This window comes from Dermacentor variabilis, chromosome 1 (genome assembly GCF_050947875.1).
Source record: "Dermacentor variabilis isolate Ectoservices chromosome 1, ASM5094787v1, whole genome shotgun sequence".
In the NCBI taxonomy this organism is placed as follows: domain Eukaryota; kingdom Metazoa; phylum Arthropoda; class Arachnida; order Ixodida; family Ixodidae; genus Dermacentor; species Dermacentor variabilis.
Genome location: NC_134568.1, coordinates 249,846,427 through 249,861,114, shown reverse-complemented (window position 1 = coordinate 249,861,114; position 14,688 = coordinate 249,846,427). Strand labels below are relative to the sequence as shown.

Genomic DNA, 14,688 nt, shown 5'->3' with positions numbered 1-14,688 from the left:
AAAACTTAGCAGTGCATTCAAGCAGTTCTCGACAGTCTCAGGTTGCGAATGTATGCCTGTCATATTTTATTTGTAGTGATGAGCACTCATGCGTGGACAAATCAAGGACACTTGGTAACAGTCTGTCTGGAGCTCTACAAGATAAGTTGTGACCACGGCGCAGTTTGCCAGTGATTACCTTTGAGTTAATATTTTGCAGCGAACTTGCATTGAGCTACCCTACAGAGGGCAGATTCATGGTGCCATCTAGGGTTCAGATTGTACACCATAGAGAACAGTACTGAAAGTGGCCCAGGCCACTATTTGAATGAAGCTGCTGATTGGTATGCTACTTCAAAGAACTAATGCTGCAACTCAATTGTTTTAAAGTGAAGCTTTCTTCGTTGCTTCAACACTTTGCGAGTGCTGCCTGCTGCCTAGCACGGTGAGCAGGCCCTGGAGATAGTGCAAACCAAGCCATCCCTGAGTAATAGGTGGTATTATACACCGAGCACGGATACGAGCTCTAGCACAAAAAAAAATGGGGGCACAGCATGTACCGAATGCGGAGGAGACAGTCTCTCGGACGAAGTGTTGAGCAAATTATAAACGTCTTCGATATGCAATGAAACATGGTTTAGAATGCAGGATCATTCTGGATCATAAACAAGAAGTGGAGGAGCATTGGGTTGCAGCGATCAGTGTCGATGAACACGGTGAACATTTCACCATGAAGTGGAGCAACGTCAACGTGCATTGAAAAATGGAATGCAAGGGTACACTTGCTTGTAAATGCAAAGTCAGGTGGCATTGATACAATGATGAGACAGCAGCAGAATGGGGTCATGTTTTTCACAGGTGCAGGCAAGTACTTCAAGAAACATTTCAGAATGAGTTCAGTTCATTGTGTAGTGTGTGTGATTGGCTCGGGGTTCCTTTGGATGTCTGTGATGTTGGAGTGTCTCAGGGCTACATTGAGTAAGGCGTTTCCCAGTAAAGCGATGTCCAACTTCATTGTGGTGTCTGTACTTGCAAATGGGCACTAAACAAGAACAGCATTCCTCGCATACACTAAATATAGCCTTGCTTAAGCCAATTCTCACAGCATGTGGGATCCGCATAATTGTTGCATTTTTTAAAGCATTGTGCATATAAATATTGACACAAAAATGCTCTTAAAGGGACTGACAACCAATTTTCATGGCTTCCCCCTTTTTTTTTTCTTTAGTGCAATAGAAAGCTTGCCAGTCAGAGTGTCTAATCATAAAGTGGTAATGCGAAAAACGCCATGGAACATTTTTTTTAGCAGAATTTTCTATCTGCAGTGAGGATGTAGTTAATAAAAGCTCCTTTAGGATGTAGTTGTTCACTGGAAGCATGCTGAAAACACTGGTTGGTGAGTGTAACAGCGATTATATGCCGGTATAATGGTAGAAGGCAGACAAGTGCAGCCATAGCTGTGAGAAAGCTTTATTTTGTTTGTCAAGCCGATGTTTCTGCAATTTATGTTTTCTGAAGTGTTAAATTATTTCTGCAATAATAGGTACGCATTTTCATGAGTTCCTGTCTAACCGTTTTGGTCATTAACCAGTCGAGGGTGTTTTTTTTTTTTTTTAGCCGAGCCAAAGTTAAGTTCCCGAAAGCAGAACAACACTTTTGCACGTGATACGCAGTTCGGTTTGCTGCTTTTGCCACACATGCACTAATATAGTAGTGCTGGCACGCACGTATGGCACAACTAGTCGATGGCATTTTGTATCTCTCTGGGAGACCACACAACTCCAGGTAGTTGCAAAGTCGCCTGCATGCAACAGTACGTGCACCACCATGCATTGTTGAATGCATATGCCGCTCATTAGCATGGAGTTTCTTTACTTTGTAATATGCATAGAATAAAGCTCAAATGTCTAATAATATATGAACTTCAATTTTAAGCAATAAGAATGCCATACTTAATAACGGCCAATTTGCATGCAATAATCTCGTATACTACATCGGAAGTACAAAGATTTCACCACTAGGCTGTGCCACTTACTGGTTTTTGACACTTTCTTTGCCGATTTGAAATTATTATTCCTACTTAAATCATGAACAGCGTACTGGATTCTATCACTATAAATCATGGTAATATCACTTCCATCAGCATCTCGCAACACATTCTGGCCAGTTGTCAGTCCCTTCAATAAACGTGCAGTAAAGTACAATTGGCAATGAATTTATCACAGTCAATAAAAATGCTTGAACATGAGCAAATAATGTTTGTTATTCACTCGCAGTTAATAGCAGCTTAAGCATGCGTTGATGCTGTCATCAGGGTTGTCATATGTGCATTTCTGCATTTTATAAATAAATTGTGTCTCCGAATTGGCAGCAGAGTGGTACTGTACTGACCTCAAAGATGCACCTACAGTTAAATTTCACTTGAGTATCCCTTTGAGGAAGTTGATGCTTTATGGCAAATTGTTGCTTTGAGGACATACACTTCATTGATTGCCATTTTGACAAACCAGTGCTGCACGGCAAACAGTGCATTTTCGGAATTAAAGGCCACTGCAAGGAAATATTGAACCACAAAAGAAGCCTATCTTCAGATAGTGTAGATTTATAGCAGCTTCCTTGTAAAATCTTACGTTCGAAATACCAGTGGATGTGTCGTGAAAAGTTTGCAAGAATAGCTGTTTCCGATACCAAAACTGAAAATAAAACTCTGCCATTACCATTCATCAGATGGTGCAGAGCCTAGAAAGTTGATAACCAGTGCCATGACCATGACCTTTGAATTTATAAGTGGTGCCCATGGGGCACTGAAATCTTGGCGTCAATGTGCTTGTTTCTTGTTAAAACATACTTTATGTATTCGTCTAGATGCGTGAGCATCGTATACTTGCAAAGTTCACTCAACCAAAACCTTCAACTTTACCGTTGTGGTCTGTTTTCAACAATGCCCATGCATGTGAGCAGAGGAGAGGAAATTGTATTCATAAATTCAGTAAGTTCTTTCAAGGACATGGTGAGTCTAAAGCAGCTGACATGCTATGTGGATGTGTAGCAAAGATGGACAGATGTGAATGCATGTTCTTAAAACTATTGAAACAAGCTGCCACTTGCTAGTTACAATGGTTGTTATGTATGTACTTCAGAGGATCTTAAAATGCCACGTAACTCAGTCATAGACAACCGTTGTCAGCTACCTTGTGCAAATTATTTACATAAAAACTTGTTGCAGTTTCTGCCCCAGTAGATAGAACTACATATAGCATAATTGTTTGCATAGGGAGAGTTGCAGTGTTTTGCCCAGTATCATTGGCACTGAAGATTTCCAAAAGTGCACAGACGATTTGCACATTCACATTACTAGCAACTCGCCCATGCTAAACAGAAAAGAACAAATGTGTAGTGTGGAATGTCTGTTTTACAATTGTTTTTTCCTTCGTGTGTGTTTGTGTGTGTGCATGTGTGTGTGCGTGTGAACTTAGGTAGAGGTGGCTAGCAAATTACCTTTGTTAATTAATAAGGGGAAAATGAGACATCCACCCAAACATAGCTGAGTGTTACAAAGGAAACCCATACGGGTTCCTCGAACGAAAAGCTGCGCAGTTGAAGAAAAATTCGTCCTGGTCCGGGACTCGAACCCGGGACCACCGCCTTTGCAGGGCAGCTTCTCTACCATCTAAGTTAACCAGGCGACTAGCAGATGGCAGGCGAAGATGAATTTACCAACAACTCAGAAGCAAAGGCAAGAGTTCTACGTTTGGATGGATGTCTCATTTTCCCTTTATGAATTGCTTCTCTCCACCTTGCGGGTTTCCACAGAACTATTACGTCATACCTTTGTTAATCTTGAGAACAAGATATTAAACAACAGATTAAAGGGACACCAAAGAGTAATATTAAGTTAAGCTGTATTGGTAAATTAAAAGTTCCTGAATACCAAAATGGTAAGATCCACCATGAGCAGAAGCTTATGGTAGGTCTAAGAAAAACATGCAAAAGCAAGAGTCTTGGCAACTTCGTTGAAGTTTTCACGCTGGCATCCCATGTCAATAAAGATATTAAGCGTCTGCTCGGGACTAGTAAATATAGAGTTTAGCATGTCTGATATTCTGGTATACGCAAGTGTATTACAGGGTCAACGGAAGTGTAAACATGCACAGCCAGATTGGTGGTACATAGCTCAACCAGACAACGCAGAGCTAATATTGCAGTAACCAAGTGTATTCTACTTCGCAGCTGGTGTAAATTTTAGGCAGCGAGGTAATAGTGAATGCATTGCCTTTCTAAATATTTTTTCACCAGAAACATTCGTGAAACATAAAAACGTCTCTGTAAGGCATTGTGGTTCGATAAAGCGTCACAGGGTGTCACTATCAGCGTCCGCTAATCCAGTATTGCACAAACGTTTGTGTATATCAAAATACTGGACACGCTAAAGCTCTCCATTTGTTACATCGACAAATGAGGATTAAATTGCATTCAACCAAATTCTCAGACCAGCAAGTTTGGAGGACTTTTTCTGCACAAAAATAGGCCCAAATATGCAGAAATGCTTTGAAATATGTGCGATCCCACTGAAAACGGGGAAGGCGGGAGATGGAAATTCAGGTTGAGCAAAACGAGAACAAGGTCCGAGCGGGAGCCAACGTTTCAACAAGTAGACTTGTCTTTTTCAAGGCGACATATGCTTTCCTCAGCATAGTATATATAGGTAGGGTTCTTCTAAAGGGGAGGTGGGGTAAGCTGGGTTGGCGAGGCAACAGCCAAGGGTGTGTCAGTGGTGAGGGTGTAGAGTTGAAAAGAAAAGTGTGCTATTCAATGTCAGAGGAGGAATGTGAGGTGTCAGGCGGTTGATGTGTCACTGTAGGTTCCTTTTTTTGTGTGTGTGGAAGGGGCCTGGACGACGATGGGGGAGGGGGGGGGGAGGATTATCTGTTCTACTTGAGGTCAGTGAACTATCGTCTCTCTGCAAGAGAGAATAAAAGGATCGGCAGAAAATGGCGCTCGTGTAAAAAAAGATAATGGTAAATGGAATAAATCTATAAATAAAGGAAAGGGAGGAAAGAAAAGAAACAACACTAAGAAACCCAAGGAAAAATAACTAGGTACTGTTGCCTATAGCTTGAAATTTAGCATAGCGAATAGATTCTAAAGCTCCCTTTCAAATGTTTATGCTTATTGGTTGCAGTGTCTTGAACTTATAGATGAGGTATCATTCTCTATATTTTCTTTCTCATGCAGAATGAAAATTAACTGTAAGATGTAGAGTTTTAAGTTCATCAAAGTTATGACCTTGTTGGTTGAAATGCTTGATGATGATTTTGGGAAGCTTTTTAGCTGTGTCCGCGCAACGTATGAGATCCCACTGTCATACCTATAGTTCTGTGATTTGGGCACAATATTTAAATACGAAGCTCGGGCTTTATTTTCTTTGCTAGTAATCAACCTTATTCTGCCAACTAAATGCAAGCAGCTTTGACAATACTTTACCAGCCTAAAGTGATCTATTCCTATTCTCTTTAAGACTATACTGACACATTCTATGCAGCATTTTATTTCAGTCTGCATGCTGCACCATATTGATAATGCTCGGCTTTTTTTTGGGGGTGATGTGGCATCAAGTTAATGTGCTTGTGCAATGTTGAAGGCATCTATGGCTTCATTGCTGTTTGCAGATTAGCTGAAAAATGTACACCTTGCACTGAGCAATACAAATTGAACAGAGTTAAGAAAGCCTCTGTAAAAAATAAATATGTGGCATCATGAGTTTTGTCTTCATTGCTGATTTACTACTGCTTTGCCTCATTGAAAATGTACTTATTGGCAGTAACAGTGGAGTGCACTACACATTTGTTGAATCTCTTTAAGCTTGACTTATGTCGCAGTGTTAGCACCCACAGCATAACACATGTATGAATAAGCCAGCACCACCATGTGTAGTGGATAAAATTACCTTCTTTTCACAGAATTTATACATCTCAAGAATTAAAAATTATATTCTGGGGTTTTACCAAAATGGTTATTCTGGCGTTTACCAATATGTTCTCAAAAACACAATACGATTATGGGGCACATTGCAGTCAGGGACTCTGGATGAATTTTCACCACCTGGGGTTCTTGAATGTGCACCTAATGCACAATACATGGGCATTTTTGCTTTTTGCTCCCATTCAAATGTGGCTGCTGCTACTGTGATTTGATCTCGTGCCCTGGGGTTTAGCAGCACAACGCCAAAGTCACTACACCATGGGTTCTATACATCTCGATCACTCATGTGACAAGTGGTGACAAGGAAGTGATGGCATGAGATGTTTTCATTTGATATATTGCATATGGAACCTCACAGAATAGTTCAAATGCAAATTGGGGCTGCCAAAGTATCGACCAAATCATATCCGGACAAGTCTGAGGTGCTGCTACTATGGGATATACAAGATAAACAAGCTAAGATGTTTCAATGAATTTATTGCCATTCCCTTATTTCAGTGGTATAATGATGGTATCAGTATAATGTCGCTTTCACTCGAAAATAATTCTTTGCAGGTTATTCCTTGTTTAGCGTCAGTTGCTATGTCCACCTGACTGCTAAACATAATATATTTGCATGACATAGGGTGGCTGCAGAGACTACATAAATAACTAATGGTGCAGCATACTTGGACCCTTTGCTACATTCATACAAGTGGCTGCAAAAAATAAAAAGTACTCAGTCATGTGCATGCACTTGATGGGAAGAAAGCTATAGACCCTTACTTCAAGGTGCATGTTATGTTGAATACTGAGGTTCAACCAAACTTTTAAATTGGATTGCCATACTTTAAGTGACTAATAGATGTGTTGATTGGTGAGCAAAATATGCGAACAATTGCTTTTAATTTAATCTATTCTGAACTGTGAACCATCTAGTGTTTACAAAAAAAGAACAAGAAACGATAGGATTGTGCATGTGTTTTTGCTATATAGGGCTTTGCACTTGCGGTTAAATTTCATCATATTATATGATGATGATGCCACAAACAAAAATAACTGTAGGTGGTCTGTTGATAGAACACTGGTTGTAGAAACATGGAGACTATTCACGCAAGCACATGTAGGCAGAATAATTTTATGAAGACACACTTGAGGAGCCTCTATTGACTGATGCAACTTCAACTGACAAACATTTTGAAATGTATTAATCCCAAATAGAGTCTTAGTCAACCACTCCAAAAGCTTATTTGTAAATGTCCCAGCCCTACGTGTGTTCTGCATTTTTTGAAACATGTTGGATGGACATACACTCCATCTCATTGGTTAAGCTGTGCATGGAATCATCAGCGTACAAGTCACTACATGCATAAAAGTTCTGCTCTGTATGAGGCATTTACTAGTATGTTCAGAGGAAGCGTTAACTCGGGGGCTCCTATCTAAATACATGTAAAAAGGGAATTCGTTTTTCTCGGCAACCACTGCACCAAATTTGACAAGGTTTGTTGCATTTAAAAGGAAAACTTAAAATCTAGAGAGTGTTGGTTTCAAATTTTTTAGTTAGCTCGTCAATTTTTTTATTAAAAATTGGCAAAAATCGAAAATTTTCAGAAAACGAAACTATCAAGTTTACAACTCTGTAATTATACAACGCAAAATGATAATACAATTCTGTGAATTGAATTTAATAGTACATCTAATGCGGACAAAATTGATATGTTATACATGAATATCAAAAATTTAGCAATATGGAAATCGAGCTTTTGCGGAACCCTTGTAAACAACGCAACAAATTCACGTAAGATGTAAAATGACATATCGAATTTGTCCGCTTTGAATGATATAGTGGATGCCGTTTACAGAACCGCGATATCTGTTCTTGATGCAGAGCTGTTAACTTGTAAACTTCGTGCTTCTATTCTTCTTCAAACTTTCGTATTTTTGAAAATCTCTTTTACAACATTCAAGCCCTAAATCGAAATTCTGCTTCCAACAGTCACTAGAATTTAACTTTCTCCCACACATGCAACAAATTTCATTAAAATCGGTCCAGAGGTTATCTCAGAAAAACGTTTTTGCGTTTTACATGTATTTGAATAGGCCGCGTTGAAGTTGGGCTCGCGGGCTAAAGCTTTCTCTTCAGGCATAACGAAATCATATTGATGTCACCTGGCAGTTCAGATCAGCTAGCACGCTAGCACACAAAATTGGGAGTGTTGGCAGGTTACGCTACGCTGAAGTGCTCTATGGTCTTTTCTGTTCTCGATCCTGAAACCACAAAGAACCAGCAGCTGCTTATTTTCTGCGCAGGCATCCTCACAGTAGTTCTTTATTCTATGACAGTACGAACATATGGTACGAACAGAGCATGCAAATATGTGCAGTTCACCTGATAGGTGGCGTGCGGCATCAAGAAGTGCCTAAAGTCCCTCGATAATTATCAAGGGGCTTAGAAATGCCCTCTTGTCAGTGCACGAGACCTACATAACACTGCTGACCGCTCGGGCGCTGTGAAAATACCTCGTGCATATGTTGCTTTTGTCACCACGTTGCTAATGCATAACATATGCAAAAGCGGCTGATGTATTCATGCTAACTTTTGACCCTATTGCATGCGCATTTGAGCATAATGGCCCGTTCTTTCTTCTCTCTTTCTTTTTCAAACCCCACGATAGTAGGGGTGTGCTTGTCGCTGAAATTTATTGAATCCCGTTACATCAACGAGTCAATGGCTGATGGAGGGGAAGACAAGATGCACGACTAATTAGCATGCGGTTTTATAAAAAGAAACCTAACTCTTTGTTATTTCTGAAACATAGCAGGGTCTTGATGGGAGGCTTTGGCGGTTAAATGTCGCTTTAGTGAGGAGCTTGGACCGTGGTGAGGAGGGAAGTGGAGCTGCTGCTTTCAGGCAGGCTTGAACCTTGAGCTGCGTCTGATCGTCTAACTGAAATATATTTCAGGACAACTCCAAAACACTCGCTGGTTTACCAGATCACTCTGAGACAGCAGGTGCCGGAAGCGATGGGCAACGAAATTAATTACGGGTGTTTTTAGACACTGCCTGACCATGGATCCCATGGAGTTTCATACTGATATAAACCGAAACAGGAACAACCGGTGCAGGTGGCTAGATCACAGGCTAGATGTCTTACGACTGGACTTGCGGCTTTCTATTGTTGTTGTTTTGGAGAATCCATTATAAAAACGCGCGGTATTTTTACAGTTCCTACTAAACCGGCTAAACAGCGGCTTATCAGCCTGTGTTATATGCGTGGTATTATTAGAACGTTTTTTGGAATCCTCTCTAAAGTGCCGCAGGTGTCGGTCCTTTAGTAGCGCTTATTTATGCGCCTGTTTGGGATCTTCTTTCCGTAAAAAAAAAAAAAATGGACATGGAAACGCATCCAGATTTTGTTGATGAACTCGAGGCTTTAATAAGCAGCACTGGGGGATTCCGCGACATAGTGCGCGAGGTTTATATGCTTTTTATGCCTGTAATGAGCCGGTTCGATGCGGAATAGTGGTGATCCGCTCATAATGCAGTCGTGTCTGTTTCCTTTGCAGCTGGATGATACTAGCGTAATCTTAAAAAGTGACGCCAAGGAGCTCGATTACGGTAATTCAATAATTCCCTCATTGTTCAGTGCATGATATTTTCATCGTTTGTTAATTCTGTCAATTTTGTGTATGCGTGTCATAGTTGAACCGATAACCCGTAACAAGCTCGTGCTAGCATGTAATATTTGTCCGTGCGATCCAGTAATAGGTGTCGATAAATGGTCAGACACCATATCTATTATATTATTATAGAAATATTTCATTCTTCGCCGTGTCTAGGTAATGTGATCTTGTGTCAAAGCGCGCAGTAAGAGCTAAACTTCCCAGTCCTGCCAGATAAGTGGTCTAGGGTGGTACTTGGGATGTTTATTTTTATCATATTAAGGACTTGTTTGAAAATGAACTGAAAGCCGCTTTGATCTTCAACTGCACCAATGAATACCTCGGTTATCGTTGGCATGTTCGTCCTAGTTTTCAGTTCTAAAATTTCATTCTTGTCAGTATTGCCCTGCAAGTGCTTATGTTGACACATGCTAGGTAACTAGTAGTGCCATTAAGCCCCTCGATATTACCCATCTGCAATTGTGCTTTCAATGCACTGTGCATTTATAAATAGGATTCATCATTTTTGGATTGAGCCCGACTACCTAATTTAATTATACTCCAAGGGAACTTTAACACAGAAAGCCTGTGTGGCTGAAGCTGACAGAGACCAGCTTCAGCCACTTTTCTGCTGTCGTATGTACGTGCATCACCTGATCCACTTAAGTTGTAGGACATTGACAAGCTCTGTTCTAAGCAAATAAAGGTGAGGACTGTTTTGTCAGTGCAAGTGAACAGTGCAATAATAGAACTTGAGCAAGTTGGTCTTGCATACAGACAAAAAAAAAAAAAAAAAAAAGATGTGGCAATTTAGCAGTAAATGTGAGAGAAATGCATTAATCATTACACATACACACGAACACATACATATGTACACACTCTTCCAAGTTCTCCCTCTCTACCACTACCACGTGACCAGCTTCCCACACTTCACTCGTATACATTTTTTACCACTCTGACTCTGCTAATGCTAATGCATTAAAACGTTGCGAAGAAATGCGTCCTGTTGATGTGTGCTTCTTCATCTGTGTTTCTTTCATGCCATGTTCTTTGTTGTGACAGAGCAATGGCATAGATACGCTCATTTACTCCGTGTTTCGCATAACTTGAACCAACTTTTTAATTCTGTTCAACATCTTGGTATGTCTTTTGCATTGTCTTGCCTCATTTGACACTTAGTTACACAATTAGATGAGCTCAATTACAATTACTCAATATAAGTACACATCCAAGGTCGCAACAATTATTCAGAATGATGCATGCTTAAAATACCTGAAGTCATATTTTTATACTTTGTCCATATTGTGTAGTATCTTAGCTAGTTAACTGAGTGCAGTGCAAGAAATAATTCTAAGTTACTTGAAACGACTAATAATAATATACTGTTTGTTTTATATACTGGAAAAGTACTGCCTGTTTAAAAATTTGGTTAAAGTTATGCAATACATCCAGCATGTGCTCCAAGTGGAATAGGACCTCAGTTTCTATTTGTCATTATATCATTACATCTAGCTGTGCCCCGTATAACCAAGTCAGCTCAAACATATTTGTGGTTTGAGCTGACTCAATGGTAATGTGTGCAATTAAAAATAAAAAAAGTGAATTTGAAAATACATTTCGAAAAAAGAAAAAATTGTAATTTATGTGTGAAAATAGTGTAATATGTCAACAGAAGAAGAATGCTCGATATTGATAATCTTTTCTCCAGAATAAACCCCTGCTGCCCTCTCCCCATCTGGAAACTAGGCTGCAATAAAATAATAAAGCTTGTAAATATCCCTAAAATATAGTGTTTGTCAAGCTTAAATACTGCTTTGCAAGGTATTTGGAAGCATACAGCCTGAATATGGCAAATCAGTTCTGCGAAAGCCCACAAGGTGGAGGAAAGTACATGAAAGGGAAAAATTGGCATCTACCTGAATTATAGCACAAAGCTACGAAGGAAACCCATAGGGGTTTCTCGGAAAGAAAGCCTCGCAGCTAAAAGAACAATTCGTCCTGGTCCAGGATTTAAACCCGGGTCCAATGCCTTTATGGGCTGGTCACTCTACCATCTCTGTATTAAGTGGACATGCGAGAATAAGCCATCATAATGGCAAGAACTGTTATTGTTTTCCAATATAATTGCTAAGCTTTCTTTGTTCTTTTAATGCAGACCCAATAAAGCAGACAAGTGCCTGTGATGAACAGTAGTCGGTCACTTCCTAATTGCAGCAAAAGCATAGACCTTCAGCATGACAACAAAAAATTCAGATATAATGCACCTCGCCTTGCTTCCCAACTGTATCGCCCCTGGGTATGGCATGCACTGCAACAGCGCACAATACAAACTAGCATGAAAAGCAGGGAGGCGTCATCTTGAGCAGTTGAGATGTACTTTTGTGCTTGAGCCCAGGCATGCACTGCTGACGAGCGGGCATACAAAACAAAGGAGAATGGTGTTTTCTCAGGTGCCTGAGAGGTACTTCAGCATTCACTATAAGAGAGCATGCAGCAGCGTCATATTAAGTATATCTGAGATGCACTGCCGCAGACCACATGAAAATTATGATCATCATGCTATCCTCTTAATAAGTAAGCATTCGTTATAACTGGAATCATTATAAGTGGGCTTGACTGTATAGCCTGTTGCCTTATCTCTTACATAGTACCATTAAATGGGCTTTTAAGAAATGAGTAAATGATGATTAGATAAAATAACTAGAGGAAAATAATATTGTGGAATAGCATCCGGGAAAAGCCTGATTTCTCCCCATTTGTTGGTTCGAAAAGTAGATCTCAAAATTTTCTTTTCAAAATCTTGAAAAATATGAGCACCATCAATAAAGGGCCCATTTACACGGAACCCAACCAATAGACTTCATTGTGTAGCTTGTGATTAATGTTTGTTTCATAGCACAATATGTGATTTGCAACTTGTGTGAAGGCTCCCTTTATAAATGACATTAGTTGCAGTAGCTCATTCTTCAAAATATCCAAACTTATTGTCCTGCCAAGTTCCTGATTAGAGTGAAGTTGCTGAAACTTCAACGCTTCTGTTCTATATCATCCCCAAGCCATTACATTTTTTTTTACCCTGTATTTTGAGAAATGCATGTTTACTGTGTTTGTAAGATTTAACATCAATTGTGTTCTTGCTTTATAAAGCAACTCACAAAATTTATTTATTGTATTTTTTATGGCTACTTGTAAATGGATGCCATCAAATGACATGGGAATTTTACAGCGAAGCTGTTAAGGGCTACTTTCCTCACTATCGTGTCCGCATGTAAAAAAAAATCCTGAATATATTGCAATGCTGGGCCGACCTGCGGCGGAGGGGACGCAGGCGTTAAGCGCTCCCCATGCTTGGGCCAACCCCGAAGATAGTACAATACAGGGCTGACCCGTGATGGAAGTGAAGCAGGCGTTAAACACTCCCCATACATGAGCTGATCCCAAAGATAGTGCAATACTGGGTCGACCCGTGGCGAAGGTGAAGCAAGCGTTGAGCACTCCTGATATGTGGGCCGATCCCGAATATAGTGCAATGCCAGGCCAACCCGTGGTGGAGGTGCAGTTCGCCATTACCAGTGCCCACATACACAGCTTCGCTGGTCATACTTCACAGAGTATAAGGGCACTGTGTTTTTTGTTTTGTGAACATGTGCTTAAATATTTTTAGTGAAAAGGTTGTGCAATTCATATTAATTATCCATTCATTTTGTTTCCATGCAATGCCAAGGTTGCACAGTTTCATGTCATAAATTTCTTTTTTTACAGTTCATGCAAATGACCTACTTGTCATGCAAGCCGCTCTGCTCTCTTGTACAAATCGACATGATGATGTGAGCCTCACAGAAGACAGCTTTTCTAACATTGGTTACGCACAAATTGTGATACATTGTGCTGAATCTGTAGATGAAGAATCTGGCCAGAATTGCCTTCTCAGTAGCCAGGGAAGGGTAAGCGTTTAAAAAATTATTTTCTCAAGAGCAGCTTTCTCTTTTAGCTTTCCAGTGTGTGTGACTCTTTTACTAAAATTATTGTGGGGTAAAGTTTGGTAATCTGCTTACAGCATAAAGTGATGAGTCTTTTTATGCCAATCTACTCTACTAGTTTTAGAGCGCAACTCTTAGGCGCCTGTCTCTGAGGCGAGCGTCGGTGGCGTAACCGAACGAATGAGCACAGCGAAAGATGAAAGAGTGAACGAACGTGGAGGGGGATATGAAGGACGTGAGCTGTGAAGGGGCGCAGACCAATGAAAGTGGCCCCTTCATTGACGTGCTCGCGGGAAACTGGCCTCGTTCGCATTTGTTTCGATTGTCATGCTTTGCGATTGTTTTGTAATCTGATTGTATGTGCGACCCGAATTGTGTAGTAGTTTTTGGAAGCCACACGGCACGAGTGATTATACTAGAACCTTCGATGAGTCATGTATAAAAGCCGACACGCTTGACCCGCAGATCAGATTTTCGCCGATCGCCGACTCTGCTACATGTCTGTCTCAAATTCTTTGCCTCAATATATGGCGAAATGAAAACACGTACAGAGCTGCACTAACATTTTGCATTATGGAGTATTGTTATTGTCGGTGAATTTTTTTTCTTGCACCTTGTGCTGTCAAAAGTGTACAGGTTGTGGTATCTAAGAAAACATCGAATTTCCGAGAAGCTGTAATCATAGCCAGTGAAACCGTACAATGTGTTGCTCACTGTACTAGTAAAAACTGGAAATGCAAATACCAGTTTATGTGCTCATGTTGTGGAAATGTTCAGGTTTTTCTCAGATCCTGTGAACCATAAACTTTTTATGCTGAGTGTACATTCGAACACGCATGATATAAAACAGTTTGCATGCAGTGGAAATGGTAGCTATAAAAGTTTTGTAGAGCTTTTGAAGTTGCATGCAGAGCAGTAGTTCCTGTCCTTTGCTCAGTATATAGAGAATATACGTCCCCTTCAGCCAGGAATTGATCAACTGTCGATGAATGTATGAAATTAACATAACTTTTGTCAAAGGGCAGGATACTCCATTGAAAGCAAGTAAAGGTGGTAGAATGAATCTTTGGGCTTTTTATGATGAGTCATCATGATTAGAGTACTT

General features: G+C 40.2%; 1 protein-coding gene across 4 annotated transcripts in view; it reads left to right on the top strand.

The window, feature by feature from the left end:
* The first annotated feature begins 9,125 nt into the window (after positions 1-9,125).
* Positions 9,126-14,688, top strand: part of LOC142560705 (uncharacterized) — a 91,543-nt gene continuing 85,980 nt past the window's right edge. For 2 of the 4 annotated variants that reach the window (XR_012823414.1, XM_075672994.1), the window contains exons 1-3: positions 9,126-9,416; positions 9,508-9,559; positions 13,366-13,547. Coding sequence is in view for 1 of the 4 variants with exons in the window: in XM_075672994.1 (XP_075529109.1) it covers positions 9,330-9,416; positions 9,508-9,559; positions 13,366-13,547 (321 nt within the window). In the remaining 3 variants the exon portion in view is untranslated. Of the gene's footprint in view, positions 9,417-9,507; positions 9,560-10,169; positions 10,310-13,365; positions 13,548-14,688 lie in introns of all 4 variants that reach the window. The other 2 variants (XR_012823416.1, XR_012823415.1) reach the window with 2 other exon arrangements.